The sequence below is a fragment of the Schistosoma haematobium genome, chromosome 4 (assembly GCF_000699445.3).
Source record: "Schistosoma haematobium chromosome 4, whole genome shotgun sequence".
Lineage (NCBI taxonomy): Eukaryota > Metazoa > Platyhelminthes > Trematoda > Strigeidida > Schistosomatidae > Schistosoma > Schistosoma haematobium.
In genome coordinates, this window is record NC_067199.1 from 10,593,312 (window position 1) to 10,615,553 (window position 22,242).

The window sequence follows — 22,242 nt, forward strand, 5'->3', positions numbered from 1 at the left end:
TGAATAGATTATTAATGGGAATCTATACAACAGACATTTTAGTACACTGTCAATGCTTTCATTATCTCACACTCGTTCTAGAATTTTGAACTAGTATGTGGAATCAAACTAAGCGTGATATAACCCATTGTATTAGTAAAATAAAAATAATGAATTTCTACAAACAATGGTTGAACAATAGTAAATAAGATTGCTAGTTCCACCCCATAAGTATCTTTGTATTTCATTGATCTACAGAAATATCAATCGATAACAACTGAGCAGCGTGAAATTTGAAAGATTATTATTTAGGAGAATTAAGTTTCTAATCAATCTAAAATTACAGTGCAGAAATTATTGATTGATTTATATTGATTAATCTGTTTCTTGTAAAAATTGTTCAATAAGATTATTCACCCTAAGTAATAGTATGAATCAAAGTTCGAAGTAGAGAATTTCTAACTTATCAGTCAATAACTTAAATATTGATTTCTAATTAAACCACTTCTATTCATAACAACATTGTACACAAGGAGGTGGTTACTGATATGTTCAGGAATTATGGTCGAATGACAGGTAAATTATTGTACATAATTTGTGGTGATATGATTTTAGTAATAAATACTTCAGTGAAAACTAGAGAGCATTGGACAGCTGTTTTGTCTTAATTTAAAGAGTCCAATACTAAGATGAAAAAACTGTCCAGTGCTCCATAACTCTCAATGGTATCCTCAACTGAGACAAGAAAATCTACTGATTAAATCAGTCTTCACAATACCTCTTTGTTATAACTTGTGGGTTTGTGCCCCTATCAATGTATAATGTAATGACACCACCAATTAGAGAACAGTGAATTATCGATCGGACCTATGCTGCATAGAACTTGTATGAGCAGTCTAGAGTCCTTATCGGTCCTGCTTTCTGCCTAGCCCTACCTGTTAAGTCCAGAACACCAATCTCAGCCTCTGCGATATGAATCATGTATTTCAAACATGCTCTGTTTATATACAAACCAAAGAGACCACATCATAGCATAAAATAGGAAACAACATTTGTACAAGATTTATCCAAAAGTGGCTGTGAATGTGGGAGATGGTAATTGATAGACTGGGCATAACTCATGAATGGTAAATCGTATAATAATAGTCTATGAGTTAAAATAAAGCTTATGGTAAGAGGAACATGAATATGCATAGTTTAGTTACTTAGCAATTATACAATAAAAATATATGTATAGTAATAGTCCAGAAATATATTCCAACAGTTACCATTCATTGTTCACATCGGGATATAACATTCCTGAAATCAAATATGATATTTAACTCACTAGTAACTTCAGAATTTTCCTGAACTTTTAGTGTGATATCGTGATCAGTGTATTTCAGAAATTCCTTGAATAAAATGGTTACCAATGGTTTTGAATTATCTTTGTTTTTTATTTCAAGTTGGTTGAAGTTGAAGCTGTACCACTCACTGGACAATAACTCAATAGTTCTAATGGTCAAGGGTTTACCAAGAAACTAGTTTATGGGCTAGATCTCTTTTATGGTTGTAGTTCCTCACTTCTGATGAGCCCCACATTACGACAAAAAACTGTCCAGTGTTCTCCAGTTTACAATGGTACTGATGTATTCGTGCACTATGTTAATATTTTTCAACGCCAACTTTAATACAGTGAACGAGATTACTTCCATTCTCGTTTTTCTTGCTACACTAACCAGAGTAAGAAGACCAGTTTAGTAAGTGTAGTAATTTGATGATGACCCCAGTATATAGGTCATAATGATCAAAACTTATAAACTGGATAGTTATTTTACTTACGTACTTACTCCTGTTACTTACTGTTACTGGTTATGTGGGAATATAGTGCCGCCTATGACCAGTTTGTTGAAGGCATACAGGTTTGCAAATCTCTCACCATTTTCGTTCCTTTCTCCCAGTTCATTTCGTCCCATGATGTCTTCATATCCGATGTTCTCCATTCCATCCTTGGCATCTAGGTCTCCCATCAGAATGGTCAAGTCCTTTGTTAGGCACTTCTCAACGACTGACTGCAGCCTATTTTATAACTGATCTTTAACTTCTTCATTTTAATCATTGGTAGGTACATAACATTGGATGACGTTCATTGAAATGCCCTCTTTCTTCGTTTTGAAAGAGGCTTTGATGATCCTTGGTCCATGAGATTTCCATCCTAAGGCATCAATGCAACTCCTTGTGTATGTGGGGCATTTTCTTCATCATGGCCGGAGTATAACAGAAGTTCCCCTGAAGTTAGTCGTTGTTGTCCAACCTGTGTCTAATGTGTTCACTGATTCCAAGCACCTCCAGGTTGTATCTCTTCATTTCTGCAGCAATTTGGGAGACTCTTCCACATTGTACGAGGATTCCATGTACCTAGATAAATGGTTGCTCTGGTTGTCAGAAGGGGCATCAGCCTCGTGACTTCCGAAGGAACTCGACTTTCACCATGAGGCGTCATAACTCTTCTAAATGAAGACCTTTTGACTCTCAGCACAGAGTTTAAATTGTTTGAATAATTTTTTCTGGTTAACGTTTTTTAGCGAGTCAGCTTTCTACGGGATGGGGTCGCTAACCCCATGCCCAACCCTTCTCCTTTATCCAGGCTTGAGATAGTTATCACCAAACAAAAATCATAGTAAAATTGTGTTCAAAAACGATAACCAGAGTTCATACTAAATAATATAATATAACGGAAGTTCATCTAAATCAATAATGATCTACTTTATACGTCCCCAACAATTAATGTCAACTGACATCAATCTACATAGAAATTCAACCTATAGATCAAACCAATCTATACAAAACCACTTCAACTAATCAATACATCAATCAGTAGAGTTCATTTTAATTTTTCATATTTGATAAAAAAGATCCGATTTAAAGAAACTAAAAAGAATTAATTAAATATCATTTCTTTCTTGAAAAGAAAACAGGAAGTGAAGACAAAGATGAATTCAAATAACAGAAATGAGAAATTCTATAAATTGTTTTTCAATATTTTTTTTAGTTAATATCCAAAATCTATGATAAAGACTAACTTTGAATTAGACTAGAACAACATCAATCAATTACCATGAATAATTGTCGCATATGGTAGGTACATTGTTTCCATTCATTAAAATTCAAAATACAATCTACCAAGTTTCATTTATGTGATCCAAAGTTGCTGAGCCCACTATAGAAGACATAAAGACTTTAAATTCAAACCGATATAACTGATCGAATTTTTATAAGATAGATAGATAAAGCACATATGAAGAACAAATAGAATTGCTACCCACCTCCCTTATCAAGAGAACTTTATATCTGACTAACTAGGGGAATATTATAAAACAAACTTTGACCTATGACTATGAAGACTTAATTTTTGGTAAGCAATAATGATGTGAGTGCGGTCGAGATTTGTGTTCCATGAAGATGATAAGCTTGAACCCGACATTTGGAGGAATCGGGAGTGCCGTAGAGAACGCAGATCCAAAAGAGGACGGGGTGTTAGAGAAGACTGGGTAAGTAGTACTTCCTTAAATATGCTTAACAGGCCTTTGGTATATATGATGCATTATCTCAAAAGGAACACTTACAGAGTGTGAGTAACCAACAGGCTACAACGATAATACCAATTATACAAGAGCGTGTGGACCCGGGTACCACAATATACACAGACGACTGGAAAGCATATCGATGCCCATCTACACTTTAATAGGTACATCGTGCCGTCGTTTACAAGAGACATTTTGTAGACCCCATCACCGGAGTACACACCAATAATATAGAATCACTGTGGTCGAGGCTAAAAGAATCTTTGCGACCTTATCATGACTCCAGAGGTCGACTATTATAGAGTCACACGGATGAGTCCCTGTACCGTATGGATTACGATTTCAGAACTGCAGAACCTCTTTCTAAACTTGAGAAGTTCCTAAACCATGTTAGAGAAGTGTATCTACCCTAATTTTTTTGGTTTACTATAATATATTCTCACTCTATACCGACTGTCTTCTGATTGGGTGGAATTTCTCAAAATTCGTCCGTAATTGTATAGGCTCTCTCAAAATAGATTGCCTAATAAGGTTATTCCGACCATGTGATAGTGTGAATCGAAATCTGAAGTAGGAAAGGATTTCTATTTCACTGACTAATAATGACTTAAAATATCGATTTCCAAATGAGCTGCATGTATATCATAATCCCTCTCAAGATCATTCTAGAGCGCTGTTGATTAGTGGCAAATTAGGATGAAACATAAAACGAATACACTTTGATTTTTCAATTGTTCTGCAACATATATCAATCCCATGATCAATAAGCAAACTTCACAATCAAATTACTAACATCACTAATTTAATAGTCTAGCCGCGATTGGCTGTGTTTATATCAATCTGTTAAGTGGTTTATGAAGGTTTAAACAGTTTGATAATCATTGTGAACACTCGTGATTGGTAGTAAACCAACTCAAATTAGATGAACAAACATTTCAGTAAGAAATCTATGGTCAGGTTAAGGCTAAAATCAATTCTTACTAATGGTAACAAATGATAGTCGCATTATTGTAGTAGACGCTTCTCACAAGGATGTTTATAAGTAGTATGTAGCGGAACGTGGCGTCGAATTTGCAACATTTGTCAAATGAAGTGAAGAGTTTCAATGCATCGAAATCATGGCGTTGGCAGAACTCTTAAAGAGCAGACGAGAAGACAGTTCGGATGGCAGAACACACTGAAAGATCCAAATGAACGCCTGAAGGCCATGTGAATTTATTATCTAAATAGTTCGTAACATCCCCTAATAAACACACATGCATCGTGCCTATTGTAGTCTTCTATATTTCATGTCGCTGACAGAATTGGCAGAAAGTGAGCAGTTCCGTGGACACCGTTGCGGGGCTAGGGAGGAGGCGTTGGTTGGAGTGGTCCGGTCCGAGTAGTAGCCGTCGAGTGGAGTGAATTAACTGGGAAAAGGTGAACAAATTATGATAAATACTTTCTAAGCAGAGTTGGGTGGTGGTCGGCAGTGAAATCCCAGTCAAACATTTCTTCCTATTCGGAACTCATCAGCTGGACAAGCCTGAACCTCAGAGATAACGTTAATTCTAGGACTCGAACTCAGTACTGTCACTACAAACAGCAACATATTATCCATTAAGTTGGTGAATCCAAATAGCCACTGACTTGTTCAGTGGGACGAGTTTTAATTTATTTGTATTGACTGTTTGAGTCTTTTCATTGATGTTTAAGACTGCAATTGATCACTTTCTTTTTAGCATCTCTAGTCAACATCGAAGCAATCTTCATAGGATGCACATGTACCAATAAGAAATTGATCGACTACAGTCCTAAACATCGATGAGAAAATTCAAATGATCAGTACAAATATATTATGATAAGCAGTTTCAGTGATATTCAATCTGAGAGCAGCTCTACGTACAAATTTAGAATATAAATAAATCAAACTGTCATTTATTCCAAGTAAATTCTAAACAAGAATGTTAAAAATTTTACAAAATACGACGTATTGAAAATATAAATACAATAATAATAATAATAATAATAATAATAATAATAAATTTTCAACCTTGGACTGTGATATTTAATGTTCATTGAACATCATGAAACCGAGATTATCCATGGAATTCCACATTGATTGATAAACACTGAGAATAAACCACAGCATAAGATAATGTTAAAAAAACAACAGTATAGGTTTTTCACAATCAAGATACAAATTAATTAATGTCTATGATCAAATATCATAACCATCGGGATAACTGGTTAGAGATAAAAATGACCAATTATAAAACAAGTCAGAATAATATGAAATTGATATGATGGGAATTAAAGTCAAAATTAGATTGATTTACTCATTAGGAGTCCCATACTAGGACGAAACGGCCGTCCAAAGCTTCCAGGTTTTCCATGGTGGTCTAGCTTCAACTGACTCATGATTTCAATCTGTGAAATTTCTAAAATCTCCACAAAGCCCTTCTGATCATTATGATTTTTGTTCAACATTAATTCCGTTTTAATTCAATGTGTTGATTACTCAGTATAGTATTTGTTTTTGTTTTCCCGTATGATATATGATATTCTTGCATTAGGTTAACATGAACTATACTCAACATGTGATTTCTTATTTTTCATATATGTAATTTTATTCTAATTATTAAACAGAAATGAGTGTATGAATCAACATATAAATGAGTGTATTTCTGAATAGACTTGTCGTGGTTGTTCATACTTCTGACTGCTTGTGGAATATATTTCCCTCTTCCGAACTTGAACTTCTCTCTCTAGTTAGAGGGGCTACGACGTGTCGGAATAACTAACTTATCTGTCATTGTGTCACAGAGTCTTTGTCCTCCGTTCTCAGATTTGGTGAACTCGTAACCTCTTCAAGCATAGCAGAAATATAAGGTCTAGGATAATACCGCTGACTCATTACGATACAAGGACATATTGATTATGAAAAAAGAAAAGTATTTACAATTTAATAGAAAGCAGGACTAATAAAATAATATTTTCATACAAAAATTAGATAAATTGATAGACTGATAAGACATATTCAACAAAGTGGATCAGTTAACTTCAACTAAGTGTTTGAATAATATCGAACACAACGGAGAAATCTGAATATATCACACTTTAGTCCGTGAAAGAAGCTGTAAGTTATTATGGAGCTTCTCAATCGAATTCGATTCTAAAATACTAACGTTCTTAATTTATTCTTGGTACTTAAATATTCGAATACTCCTGATCCACTTTATATCATTCGGTGTTAAGTTAAACTTACTTTACTTACTTACACCTGTTACTCCTAATGGAGCATAGGCCGCCGATCAGCATTCTCCAACCCACTCTATCCTGGGCCTTCCTTTACAGTTCTGTCCAATTTTTGTTTATTTTCCTTATGTCTGTCTCCATTTTCCGGCGTCACGTGTTGTTTGGTCTTCCTCTTTTCCTTTGACCTTCAGGATTCCAAGTGAGGGCTTGCCTTGTGACGCAGTTGGGTGCTTTCCTCAATGTGTGTCCTATCCACTTCCAGCGCTTCTTCCTGATTTCTTCCTCCACTAGGATCTGGTTTGTTCTCTCCCACAATAGGTTGTTGCTGATAGTGTCTGACCAACGGATCCGAAGTATTTTTTGCGTAGACAGCTGTCAACAAACACTTGTATCTTCTGGACGATGGCTTTCGAAGTTAAATTAAAACTCAAGTACAAAGACTTGCGGCGCAGCATATTTCGCGTGAATCCTAGAGAACAATCAAAATAATGCTAAGGCGTTTCGTTCATACAAAAAGGAAGGAAATGTCCTATCATTTAATTCACAAGCCGACAAAAAATGTGCATTCTTCAAGTGCTTATTTGAATATTCAAGAGTAGATGAAATAAAGCTACTGTTGCAACGTTTAGTCTTTAGTGCATTTGCATTTAGCCTGAAGGTATACTGTGTATTGAGGGAAAGTGTGAAAAGCAATTTATGTGAGACAATCTAGAAGAGAGGAGAACAAGCGAAAAGATGAACGGACGAATCAGTAAATACAAAGGATTTACTTACATTTAAATAATGAAGGCAATTAACAATGCATTACAATAATACAGGTGAGTGAGGTTAATATAATCGGATAATCGAAACCAAAAGTTGATATCTTGAGTACATTAAATTATTAAATGTTAAAAATAATTAATTACTAAGTAGTAATCAATATTATATTTATCTAGTCCTTTGACATTAACCAAATTCTATCGAGTAAGTTAAAATGTGGTCGCTAGTTTAAATGACATGATATTGTATACAATAGATTTCAATGTTAGGTGGTATGAAGAATACTTAGCTTAAATACAACAACAGTTCAGTATTCATTTTTTCCGGTCCATTATTATAATGATTGTTTCAGGCAACGCCTGTCTATGATGATAAATGTATCATTTAATTCGCTTTAATGAATAGATATTTGTAAAAAGTTACACGATGGCTTTTCTGAAGACATGATACATTTGTCTAGAATAATAATAATAATAATAATAATAATAATAATAATAATAATAATAATAATAATAATAATGAATTACAAATTTATCAAGGTGTGGTTAAACAAATCAAAAATATCCTAATAGACTTTTTTTTAAAAAATTGAATAAGTCACTATGGTGGTTATCTGTAAATTAATATCAGAGGGGGTTTGTGGAGATTTTGGAAATTTCACAGATTGAAATCATGGGTCAATTGAAGTTAGACTTTAAAGAATACACAGAAAAAGTAATGTGTAAACAGTAATCGTCAATGACAATCTACAAAAAAAGATGGAAATTACTATTCTATAATGAATAGAATAATTAGATAGGAATTTTGACGATACTGTTTGAATGTATGTGAACTTGAAACTGAATTTCACTAAGTTTCATTTAGATTAGTACTAATGATTAGGGCACATATATTATTTCTGAAGGATGAATATATACTGTCTAAGACATTTACTCATTTTAAAAATGTTTGGAGAAATTAAATTGCTCATACTTTCTAATTGTATGCTTATATTTAGCTCAGTGATTATTTAGATATTTTTTCATGTGTAAAAATTACAGTTAGTCAACTATAAAGACGTTGCTCAACGTTAAATCACAGGCATTCTAGTTATGTAACTATCGTGATCTATTTATGGTGTGTAGTAGTCCCGCCTTTTGTATTTCATCACGTGATTTTCTGAGTCTAAATGATACAAGATAATTCAACGTCACTGTGTTACGTCCTTGATACGTCTGCACAATAATACACTCGTCGCTATCTAGGTTAAGACTTTGACACAATAGGATAACTGGCTCAACCTTGGACTAGAAATACGTGAGTCCGAATCGAGGATAACAACCTCGAGTCAGGGAGAATAAAACTATTCTTCACATGAATTCATTTCGTATTGTTCGTTTAAATATTTCCATTGATGTTTAGGACTGCAATTGATCAGCCTGTTATTGGCGGATTACCGCGATACTGCCTTAAGTCATAAGCCTTATAAGCAATGATGGATGGTGGCTAGAGGTGGGATCCAGGATGCGCTTCCCGTCCTATTTGTGACTCATCAGCCGAATATTCTTCCATCCCAGAGTTAATGTACACTCTGGGACCCGAACCCAGTACCATTTGCTCCAAACACCATCTCAAAATCCACTTAGCTACTGAGTCCTGGTAGCCACTAGCTTGTGCAATGGGGTGAAGTTTAAATTCATTTTGTATTGTTCTTTTGAATCTTTCAAATGAGTGGTTGAAAAGCCAGAGATAGAGAGAAAACGAGCCAACTGAAACACTATCCGATTTATTCCTAGTTCCAAATAGTGTAAAAAGATATACAGATACATAGATGACTAAAACTACCACTACGCACAAACAGAAAAATACAACTATGTCCAAACTAAGCATTAGGGTAGAAAAATTGAGTACAAAAAGTTACGTTTAAATTACAATACCTTTGGAATAGGAAAGGGTACGGCAGTGAATCATGAGTCTAACGAAAGTTCAAGGTTTAAAGAATAAACCAGGGATAAAACTAAATATAAGTATTTTACAAGCCTTGAATTAAGTGAAGTAATGTCCTCAACAACAGCTTCCGTTGTTTGTCATGGCTTCTTTATTTCACCATTCATATCAGATTGTAATCGCCGAAAAATGCCTATTATATTAAAACACGATTGTATGAACGAAAAATATTCTTTTCAATAATTTCTTATCGGGTTCTACAATTATAAATCCAAATTAATAATCCATTGGTCCGATTCAAGGCAGATTGGTTAGTCTATCTGTTTTTCTGATTGATAGTTTGGCGAAGGGCGGGTTACCAATAGTCAGAGTTTACAGTATTAGAGCTCGTGGACATAAGGTTATTTTCGTAGGTGGAATTGCAGCAGACCTCGTGGTACTTTGCTCTCAGAATTACCATAGAATTTGAAAAGATAAAATTTCAACTAATGAATATATAATTCTTGACTGAAAACGATTGCTGTTATTCAATAATGAGTTTAAAAACTTCCAAACTCCAACTTGGTGAAGTGTTGACTGAATATCCTTGTGATTTACAGAAAAAGGCTGAAAAAGATATCAAGTACATCATTGTTTACAGTAGTTATCCAAATGATATCATTTCTTGATAAAAATTGGTTTCAAATTATTTAGAGGCTTTATTATTATCATTATTGTTAATGGACATACAGTGTACATCATGAACTGTTATTACCGAGAAAATGGTCGAACATTAAGAAGCACTAGACACCTGCTTCACCCTGCTTGGTATTAAAGTCCTCAAGAGTTGATAATCTAGTAGTTCATCAGAAATCGGACCCAAGAATCTTCAGTTTACTAGTGTGTTAATTACCGACCAAATCAAATGCTGTTCAGTACTTCCTAGTTTTCAATAGTTGTTTCTAGCTAAATTCAGTTCTTAATGTTACTTATTTTTCGAGTTACCATCCTTACCGATCATATATTATAGTCGGATTTATTAATGTCATCGTTAGATAGTTGGTGATACTAACTTCCCCAATTATTTTTTCGCAAGTTCCTCGACTAGTTGAAATAGACCAATGACAGAAAAAATGTATCCAAATAAAAATGGAGATATTATCGCACACTTTCGTATCACTTGTGAAAACTGATAAAATTACAATAAATAATAATTACTATAATTACTGTTACTATAATTAGGAACTGATAAAAAAAACAATCAACGGACGGTCGTCTGATAAATGAAACAAAGTTTGAGAAAAACAAGAGAGAAGAGAAACGAGCGAACTAAAAATAATAAATGAATTCAGAAAATATTACGTGATTCCAATTTGTTTTGAGTTTTGCGGATATTGATCATCTTTGTAGATTGTATTCTTCGTGTAATAACTTAATTTTGGGTATTTTGAAGAACCAGAGAACACTGGATAGATGCATCGTCTTATTATGAGACCACTCATGATAGGTCAAACCTAAGATCGAATTTTGGAACATCAAGACAAATGGATTAGTTATACCATAGCACAATTACGACTTCAATCAGTTTGCCATCTAGCTCAACGATCATTCAGTGACATTAGTAACAACTTGACGCAAAGCATTAATCAGCTAACTTTAAAAGTTTGTTTGATGAGGCGTTGTGAAGAGTTATGGAATGTGTATGTTGCATTCGATACTAAATGATTTCAGTTGAGATTCGCTTACAATAATACTTCGACTGAGGTAATTCGTGACAAATGGAATTTAAAAAATTGCAATGAAGCAGTGGAAATTAGTTTGTTGATAAAAATGATCCGAGAGGAATTTCCCAAGATAAATTCGATTAGAATATTTTTTCTGTAAACGATTCATACTAATGTAAAATGATAAAGATGTGTGATAAATAATTTTAAAGGAATTGTAAGGCTTAAAATGACTTGAATGAAACTTGATGTCTGAAATCATGTGCCTCTGCCAACTCCATTTATTGTTTTTATTTGAATAAGAAGAAAATATGTGATGTGCCCTCACCTCGATTGAATGTATAGAGTAGAACTTACAGTTAAAGATGGAAGTGATAGTGCTGACGACGCCAGGCAGATCACATGATGTTTGAAGGCCGTATGGTAGGTAAGACTTCAAGCATGGGTACGCCATAGTGACTGTGTGAGTTCTTCATTCGAACTATGTTAGAGTCTATTTGTCCCTGTCTGAGTCAGTGAAGACGCACACAATTAAACCCATGAGTTATATTCACTTCCACTAAATTTTGGGAATAAAAGTCTTGTTGATAAGTCTTCCAACTGAACGTTTGAATCGGTTTTTCTAAGCCCTTCTAGTAACCGCAGGCTAAATCTACACAACTTGAACACAAGAGAAAAGGTGGAAAGTGTGAAGGGACGCTTTACTCCAAAGTTCGTTAACGTATAGAAAAGCGAGGCTATTTTTACTTTTTCAAACGGCCCTGAGGTTCTAGAATCTTCTCGAACCATACTAGCTGTAGTAGCCACATAGTTAATTATCCAATCAAAACCGTAGCACACCCCTATGTATTGTCTAAATGTTTCTGGGGAGATTCTATTCAACGCTGATCAGACAGCGAGTTGTCTGTTACTGGGCCTCGTTAAAAGATATTTTTGGGACTTCTGAAACACTTCTACTTTAGGATAGCTAGTTGGAACAAGCATTAGGATTTGTGGGAGAACTCTACCATCCATGACTACCTATTAAAAACTTAGTAAACTCATCTTGAAGTTGAACATTAATGGGTAAACGACTATGTTTATTGTGAGACGTTTGTAGGAGATACAGCGAAAATCCATGGAAAATTTTTTACTTACAGGTCAACGTTACTAGCTACCGTGGTTTTCAAAAGTACTTCATTAGATATTAGTACGTGATATGATACCATTTACAGATGTTAACACCTTCCAATTAAAATAACTAAACTTTAGGAATTGTATTTTGCTATTTGTGTTGATAAACACGAATCCCCCGGATAAAAGGATCTCTAAGTCATCGAGAATGACAGTGATCTTGTTAGATTTGCTGGATTTACCCACAGGAGAAGGGGCTCAGTGACGCATCAGCACTCGATCGTGTTTGGGTACGCCGTACTTCGTATCTCGTACTAGTATGGAACTCTTCAGCTATGTTCATTCACGACTGCATATCAGGTGTTTGAACCCGGTGTATTTGGTCTCATGCAAACGTTTAAATTCTAGACCACTGAACAAGCGTTCAATAGTGTGTAAGTATAACTGCAATCACTTTACAGTGCTTCGCAACCCTCATTTATCGCCTATGGTGGATAACTGCCTCACATCCCACATGGTTGTTTATTTATTTATTTGAACACATAAGTATTGGTACAAGAGGGCAACAAATATATATGCGCCACACAAAACAATGGGAATTTGAAGAGAAGGAAAAAAAGGTGAGGAGCGTTAAAAAAAGAACAATAACGAACACAATAAGGTAAGGTAGCGTAATAATAATAATAATGAGGGAAACGAAAAGGTACAATCAGAAATCTTTCAGCTAAGGAAGAAGCAACCACTTTTTACGAGGAAAGTAAAAGGTTACAGCTGGATCGCCACTGGCTTCTGGTCTGATAACGTTTCTAGCCACTGTGTTGCTCCATTTCTAGGACCTCAGCCAGGGAGTCGTGAAGGACCAACACAAGCCAGCCCTTTGCAGATTTCTTTCATACCACGAAAAATGCACGTGGTTTCGCTTTTCGTACTCTCATTTTCGTAAACAACACCCCCGGCACGAGAAGGCAGGGAGTAGGACTTCCCTGGCAGAGGCTGTATACGCGTGGCCGTGTGAGAGTATTTCGAGAGTGAGGGCGAGCCCAACCCGCTCTCGGTCATACCAGAGCATTTGGGGGCAAATAATAGGACTAATCACAGTTGATTGGTCACTGTGTGGTGATCAATGTCATGTGTGTCAAGTCCTTCTTAGTGCAGATCGAATGCTATCGACCAAGTTACAATGTGGCCACTGGTCTAGGTGACTGGACGCTGCGTGCACTATGTTGAGATAGGTTGGTGGTAGTCAACCGGAAACCTTGGACCCGGTTTTCGTGCTATTTGGCACTCGTCAACAAGGTATACCTGTAATCTTGAGGGAAATGGTGCGCCCTGACGGATTCCATCCCGTGTCACCTAGCATCGCAGTCAGAGACGTTACCACTGAGCAATCCGGGCCCCCCATGGTTGAACCTCACCAGTCTACAGTAGTGATCTAACCAAGATAAACTCAATGATATAAACTAGGGAAATTCTACGATTTCTACAAATCCTCTTGCATTAATAAGTATTTAGTTTAAAAAAGAATAACCAATTCATTTTAACTATGTCTAAATTGCGGATTTCAGTTACACCGCTTTAGATAACCACCAACTGGTGGTTGCCAAGATGAAACTGAAGCGAAATAAGCACTAGAAAACTAGACAAACAGCATTCAATACAGACTTCCTTCCAGATACTGATAAACTCAATCAACTTTAGATAACTCTCAACAACAGATACCAAGCATTACAAAATCTACTCAAAGAAGAAGAGGAAACTACTATGGTGGACAATTGGAAAGAGATCAAAGAAGCATTAACTCCAACGTGTCAGGAGGTTCTGGGCAGCGAGAAGCATCATCATAAGGAATGGATCTCTATCAAAACCCTGAACAAGATTCAAGAAAGGAAGAATAAGAAGATAACAATTTACAACAGCCGAACAGGAACAGAGAAAGTCAAGGCATAAACCGAATACACTGAAGCAAACAAGCAAATGAAGAAGATCATTATAGCCGACAAACAGAAATACGTGAAAGATTTAGCAACGACAATGGAGAAAGCTGCAACAGAAGCAAATATCAAACAGCTATGTGACACAACGAAGAAACTGGTAAGGAAAATATAGTAAACCAGAGAGAACAGTCAACGACAAAGAAGGCAGGCCAATCATCGAGATTCAGAAACAGAAGAACAGATGGGTGGAACACTTTGAGGAACTCCTGAATAGACCAACTACACTAAACCCACCGCACATCGAAGCTGCACACACAGACCTTCCTATAGATATCACCGCACCAACAATCGAATAAATCAGGATGGACATCAGATAAATCAAGGGCGGGAAAGCAGAGACCTGACAATATGCCGACGGAAGCACTAGAGTCAAACATATCAATAAATGCAAACATGCTCCATGTTCTACTCATGAAGATTTGGGAGGTGGAACACGTGCCGACGTGACTGGAAACACACCTCACCCGGATACCAAAGAAACACGATCTGAACAAACGTTTTCAACAGCGTTGCTGAACCGGATGGAAGGTTCGGTAGATGCCCAGTTTCGAGAGTAACAGGCAGGATTCCGTAAGGATCGGTTGTGCAGTCCAAAAGGCGACATTACGGATCATCGTTGAACAATCACGTGAATGGAATTCGTCAAACTTTCTTGACTATGGTAAGGCGTTTGGCGGTATGGATAGGAAAACTTATAGAGGATTATGAACGTCATACAATATTCATAGGACGGACTGTTGTGAACAACAACAGAGATAGGGATAAGCAATTGCGTTTTATTACAAAAGTACAGAGCATATATGAACCATAAAGTGAATACTTCATTCGCAAATTTCCGTTATTCATTCTTCACATTTTGTATGATTCTTTAAGTTCACAATCCCATCCGTATCTTCTTAGCCTTCTGCTCCTACGTTTTCCAATTCGGACTGGTTACATACTACTTATGTCTGTCAATATAAGTAGCATACAAAACAGACCACTCCGCAGTCGTGCACGAAGGACAACTGATATGCATTCTAATTGAGGATGGGTATCAGACAGGGCTGCTTATTCTCGACATTTCTTTCTTTTAGTAGTTGAATGAGTTGAAAAAACCTCATGCAGGGGAAGCAATGAATACAGTGCACAGCTTGTATGCAACTACACGATACAGAACTGAAGGCAAGAATCAGTAAACCAAGAACAACATTCCTACAGTTGAAGACATTATAAAACCCATAACAACTGTTTGCAGGCCAACATCAAAATGAGAATCTTTAATACTAAAGTCAAGATAGTCCGACTGTACGGAGCTAAACTATGAAAACTAGCACAACCATCAAGAAGGTACAAGAATTTATAAACAATTCTTTACACAGAATGCGAAATAACCGTTGGCTGGATACCATCAGCAACAACCTATTGTGGGAGAGAACAAACCAGCTTCTAGATGAAGAGGAAATTAAAAGACAGTGGAGGCGTTAGGATATACATTGTGGGAATCACCAAACAGCATCTCAAAACAAGCATTAACTCACAAGTCAGTTACAACATAGGACCAGGCACATATATGCATCGGTCCACGTTTCCAAATTTCATTAGCACAACAAGATGAACACCAAATTTATGGAAGTACTTACTTCAATAGCAGTAATATATAAAAGAAAGATTGTGTACATTGATATAGTACAGGGAGAAAAAATTAGCTCGTATAAAGAAATATAAAGCAATTTTAAATTCACGGTCTAGGAGAAGACAAAGAGTGTAGACACAGACGTCATTGTAATCGATTCTGAGCCATGTCACCAAGTCTCCAACCATAGGTTAAAACAGTCACGCAGATCCCGACCAAGTAGTTTGCATCTACCAACATGGCTAAGACTTGACGTTAGTGACTGTGTGCGAGCAATATTTCTAAGACATCTGCGATCAAAAACTAGTAACTTACGAGTACCGTCTACTATTAATGGCCACGCTTCGCAGCCATAAAGTAAAACAGAATGAACTACTGCTCAGTATACTCGTCCCTCCATTGATAGATGGATATCTCACCTTCGCCATAGGTGATGCAAGTCGGCAAAAGTCAAACGAGCTTTTTTGAATTGGTGTAGAAATTTCGTCAGAATCCAACCCATTAGGGCTGATCAGACTTCCAAGATGAGTGACGTTGTCGACACGTTCGACTGCTTCACTCCCTATCCGTAATTCAGGTGTTGACGCAGGCCAGCCCTGAGACAACAACTTGCATTTAGATGGGAAGAAACGCACCCCAAACACCCTGGCATTGTTGATCAGTGCTATCAAAAGACTGAATGTTATCAGGGTCTTCACCTAACAAGACTATGTCATCTGCGTATTCTAGTTCATAAGTGGACCTCCTGGAAGGAGATCAATGGCCGAGAGTTCAGTCGACGAGAATGTTATTTCCAGCAGTAGGTCTGTGAAGTTGAACAAAAACGGAGATAGTGGATGTTGAAGTGAAACGGAAAAGAGGAAGACCGAACGGCACACGGCCTCCGGAAGAGGAAGAAGACATCAGGACAAATAGCAGCTGGAAAGGATTGTCTAGAACAGGGTCCGGTAGAGTATGTTGTTGGGGGGGCTGACACTTCTTTACGAGGAATGTCAGAGGAAACTAAATAAGTAACATTATTTGCCTTTACAGTAAAAGTTGTTTTACGTCCAGGTTACAAGCGCGTACTCGGCGATTTAGCTGAATTAATTTTATTTCTGATCAAGCGCGATGTGATGGCTTTATTGATCATGTTATAATTATAGATTATATATATTCCGTCCAAAGACAGCAGAATAAACGTAGTATAGAACTAAAAATCCGTTACCACTTTAAAAGCATTCACAATATAAATCCATTTTTTTCTGATAACTATAACCAGGTTTGAACTTGAACATGTATCCATTATCCACTAAAAAAATAAGTATTCCCATAAAACCAGATTCATAAAAAGAAGACAGATTTACGTATCTATTTCTTGCACAGTTGGAAATGACGTATTTTAATGATCGAACCAATTTGATTGGAGTATAGTTATTAGGGTAACAATTGACTAGTTAAGATAGAGCAAACACACACAAAATCAACAGAGAAAACAAAACGAATCACGAAGTCTTGAATGGCAACAGAGTTGTTATCAATTATCATGAAATCTTATGACCAAGTAAATTGTACAACTGAATTCGTTTGAACATCTGTTTAAGGATAGTCGATAATGTAGGTACACAGATACACTCACACAAGAAAAAAAACAATTACACCTAACTTAACAAAGTTTCGAAGTCATATTTATCATCAATTTTTCCGGCAATATAACACGATTTCAAACATGGGACAAATGGTGGAACATGAGTACTCGTGTATGTGCATAACTTAGTATATATATATATATGAAAATTAGGAACAAAAACTGACCAATTATTTTCAAATAGTTTATAATAAGTTCCACTACTATCATTGGTTGTTTATTGTATGGATTAATAAAGAAATGAAATAGCAGTGGAATTAAGGCATTTTCGCATTCATATGAATATTTACTTACAACAAGAACAAAGTATAAACACGAGTCGCATAAATTGGCATTAGATCACATATTTTCTATTTATGACATTAGTTTTAGTGTAATGTTCAACAAATCACATAATTTCAAAATGCATAACATGACTATTTGAGTAAGTCTTCTAATGTTGAAATATGAATAGTTCAGCGGTTTTGCAGAAATAGGAATAATGAAAAAAAGAAAATGATATCAGCTGTCAGTTAGTGATAGTATTGATAGTGATGATAATAGTAATAATCTTTTTTAGCAAATAGTTGTTAAATCTTAAAAGTTTCCAAAACAGAACTGACTGCCTCTCTCTCGCTTGATAACACAATAGACGGGACGGCATGCGCAGCAGTGGCTATATGTTCATAGATATACAAACGCGCGCAAACAAAAAACGATTTTTGTGAAAATGGAAGCACACAAAAAAACTAATGACAAGAGTATAGTTTACAATACAGTCCGCATGAAGTTGCTAGAAAGAATTTGAGCAACTAAAACGTACAATTGGACTGTTAAAAGGGTGGGGCGGTGCTTTGTAACGATGAAATATGCAAAGGGTATTTTCTTGTTTAGGATCAAAATGATTAACCTAAATGAGAATTATATATATATCGGTACAGATAAGGCCTAGGTTATGCCGATAGAAATGTCTACAAATACTGGAAATTTCGCAATGTTAAAACAATTAGAGGTCCAGGTTGTTGTACATGAAGGGAAAAATGAAGAGAAATGACAAAATTATTGACAAGAATAGTACAGTAGTTAGTAAAACCAATATATATATATATATATATATATATATCAGGTTTTATATCTGATCTTGGTGCAATATATTTCAAATAAATTATGAGAGAGGGTAGATATGTTGGATTAGATAAAAGCGAAAAGTACATTGAAACATCTTTGTATATATATATATATATAAGAGAAAGTTTACGAGGCTGTTTGTTTTATATGATGTATAAAACCAACCACGTGTCGAGGGAAACAATGAATGTAAACTAAAAACAAAAAAGAAGACATAATTGGCAGATACACCACCATTACTACTTAGTGAATGTGTTCATCAAACTTTCAATTTATGGATATCAATATGATGATGATGATAATAATAATAGACATCATTAAATAAGATGAAAATCTTTTTCTAACAAGAACATCCAAATTACAAACGTCATTGTTTTGTTTTATGAGATAGTAGTGAATATGCTTTAAGATAAGAGTAATAAAATGAAAGCCTATAGGTGGTTCTCACAAAACAGGAGATAGAGATCAGATAAATTGGAATATGAAAACTAAGCTTCTGTAAGTGTTTCTGTCGGTTCAGTATATTGATGAGTGATATTTTCACTCACTGTACGTTGTAATTCAGAATCAAAATTCCTTATATCTGATATATTATTCACATAGTCGGGGGTATTAGATATATCTTCGGTTGTAGAACTTGTAGCAGAACGTACTTCAAGTGAAGTTGAGAAATAATTAGATACATCTTCTACATCAAGTCCACTGTTATGTAATTCATTATCTATTTCTTTCTTTTGTTGTTGCAACGAATCAGTGTTACGTGGTGTACCATCATCATCAGTTTTTATAGTTGAGGTAGTTAATATTACATGATCATTATTAGTAAGTGAATCGGAAGTTGTCTCTTCTGTATTATTCATTGGTTGCGCTTGCTGTTGTTGTTGACGTTTTTTTGCTGCAGCTAAACCAGCCCAAACAGTATCTGGTCCAAGAGCTTGTGCTGCATAAGCTAGTATAGCAGCTTTACTAGGTGGTAGTCCAGCAGCTACTGCCATAGCTAAAGGGTCAGCATAATGAGAATGATCAGAAGATTCTACTGGCATTATATGAGGGGGATCCAAAAATTGATAAACAGATGATGCATTAGATGGATGTCCATAATAATGAGAATGATGATGATGCTGACGATGATGATGGTGTAACGAATGCATCCGAGGATCCTCATCATCTCCGCTTTCATCCTCATCTTCTTCACCTTCTTTGGTCTCATCATCATCATCCTCGTCGTCGTCATCGTCATCTTCTTCGTCATAATCGTCATCGCTAGGAGCAGGACTGAGATCTGGTAGACTGTGTATGAAATTTCCAACATGAACAGGCTTGTAAAAGAAAGGGAAAAAACGGACACACCTAGTGACATGGATTTAGACAAAAGAATAATATATTCATGGAAATAAACGCATGGAATGACTGGTTTGCTGTCAAACAAAGATCTGAACAATCAAATAAATGGTGATTTCTTGTAGGAAGTATAGGAGTATATCTGAACTTTCTATATACTTTCGATTCAATGAAGTCATTGAAATTAATAGGTGTAAACATGGATTTAGGTAAATACTAAGTTTTTTCAAGTACAGTGAAACAAAAGTATTCGATCAATGGGACGAAATATTTTTATATATAAAAATGGTAGCAACCGATTATCATATTCCTTTTTTAGTATATCTGAACGTGTCTGAAAAATATACAACGATTACAGTTAGAACATTATCTTAACTGTGTAAAATTTAAAGAAAACAGTATGAATGTTATACTTTTAAGATCGACATTAAAACACTGAATCAAAAAATCATTCAGTGTGGCTTCTCTAAATCTATTTTGACTGTCTTACTGGGGGTAATGAATTATTCAAACGTTTCAATAAATAATACTAAAACAACTTACTAAGAGTTGTTTATCAGTCCCGAACTGTCTCATTAACAATATTTTACAATATGATTTCTTCGACTTCTGTAGATATAAGCTTTTAAGCAAGGAATACATGTGTAGAACAAACAGTCCAGTAATCAACAGAATATGTCCTGGTATTGGCATCCATTAGTGTAAGTGACCACATTTCATAACAGCGCGGAGAGAAGGGGTTAACGAGATTAGGAGCGGTGTCAAGATAATGGTAATATCCATGATTGTAAAATGTTAAACACAAAAATATGGGAACGAATGAAATTAGAAAGGGTATGGGGCGTGTGGAATAACAGATTTGGGACATAAACAACGAATCTAGCTACGCCAATTGGGACGAATCTTGATCCCGGTTTCGGTGGGACCTTACCTGAGAATTATGAACCTATCCTCATGTCTCAATGTAACTTCAAAACTGGTTCTACATTTTTGCTTAGTTTCTCGAACCTTCATCAAACCAGTGCCTACGATAGCCAATAATACGCGTCATAGTAGATAGCTAAACATGTAACACAGGTACCAGGTGCCTGAGATGAGGATGAACAACTTTATCAACTGGTACGTTTTTACAAGATACCCTTACATTTCACCTCAGGATTATTTACGTAGTGGTCCTATTATAATTGAGCAATGTTTCGAAGCCTCTTATGATTATACTTGTATATCTCCTACTTTCATAAATCACTTTCAACAGCCCATTATACTAGGCATTTATTTAATTTGCGTCATAAGCTGTGAGAATTGGTAAATATGTAATTTTATTCTATTAACTTGGATAAAATGACCATTGTAGTCAATAGAACCTCCATGTGGATAATATCAAGGTTTAGGATTACAGATTAGGCGAACGAAATAAATCGGCATTCAATCAAAATGGTTGAATCCTGTTCAACGTTAAGTATAAACTAGAAATACATCAGGGGGGGGTAAAAAAAACTTACATCTAAATTTATTGTGCCGTCCACATTGCTGACAACATCTAGTCGTTTTGAGCCCATGAGTTTTGAGGACCACGGTTGAAAGTGAGAATCTGGTACACACATACTACGATTCGGCACACTTTCCCCACCCACAACCATTTCGGAACCATAAGATAAGTGATATTCAGATGGGTTGACATTTCCACTGAAAGATAGTTCAGGTGGTATGTAGTTGACAGAACGACTGTTTCTAGATTGTGGAGCAACGCAATGAACTGTCGGGTATTGCTTTTTTAAGTGTGGGTGTTGACTGTAACACAAGCCAGCAGTGTTTGCGGGATCTACAATATTTGGTTGATTGACATGTGGATGGTAATATGTACTAGGATTAGATAAAACGTCACCCATCAATGGATCTGGTATATTCACTCCAAATGGGATATGATTTGGTAGGCCTTCCTCAACTGATGGAGAATACGGTTGACCAGTTATCCAGGAATGTTGTAAACAATCCCACGCGGACGCTCTTTTATTAGGATCATACGCGAGCATTGGTTCCAGAAAACTGGTGAAAAGAGCCGCTTCGCTTGGTGGCCAATCATATTTCTCAGTGAGGACATTAAATAAATTCCAAGGTTTCAAGCGATGTATATGACGTAAACAAGCTGATGATTGGAATCAAAGGAAAGTTCATATTGTGATTTCAATTTTTATGTTAACCTTTGACAAGAACACAAAATAAAACTAAACAAACCTTTATTCTTTTGTGCAATTAGATAATAACCTCATGGTTT

General features: G+C 35.8%; 1 protein-coding gene across 2 annotated transcripts in view; it reads right to left on the reverse strand.

Moving 5' to 3' along the window:
- Nucleotides 1-326: 326 nt before the first annotated feature.
- The window catches only part of SRPK2_1 (SRSF protein kinase 2), a 43,076-nt gene continuing 21,160 nt past the window's right edge, over nucleotides 327-22,242 (reverse strand). For both annotated transcript variants that reach the window (XM_051215625.1, XM_051215624.1), the window contains 2 exons: nucleotides 21,470-22,113; nucleotides 327-19,945 (listed from right to left, as the gene is read on the reverse strand). In XM_051215625.1, the coding sequence (XP_051066157.1) occupies nucleotides 19,115-19,945; nucleotides 21,470-22,113 (1,475 nt within the window). In that variant the 3' untranslated portion in view covers nucleotides 327-19,114. The remainder of the gene's footprint in view (nucleotides 19,946-21,469; nucleotides 22,114-22,242) is intronic.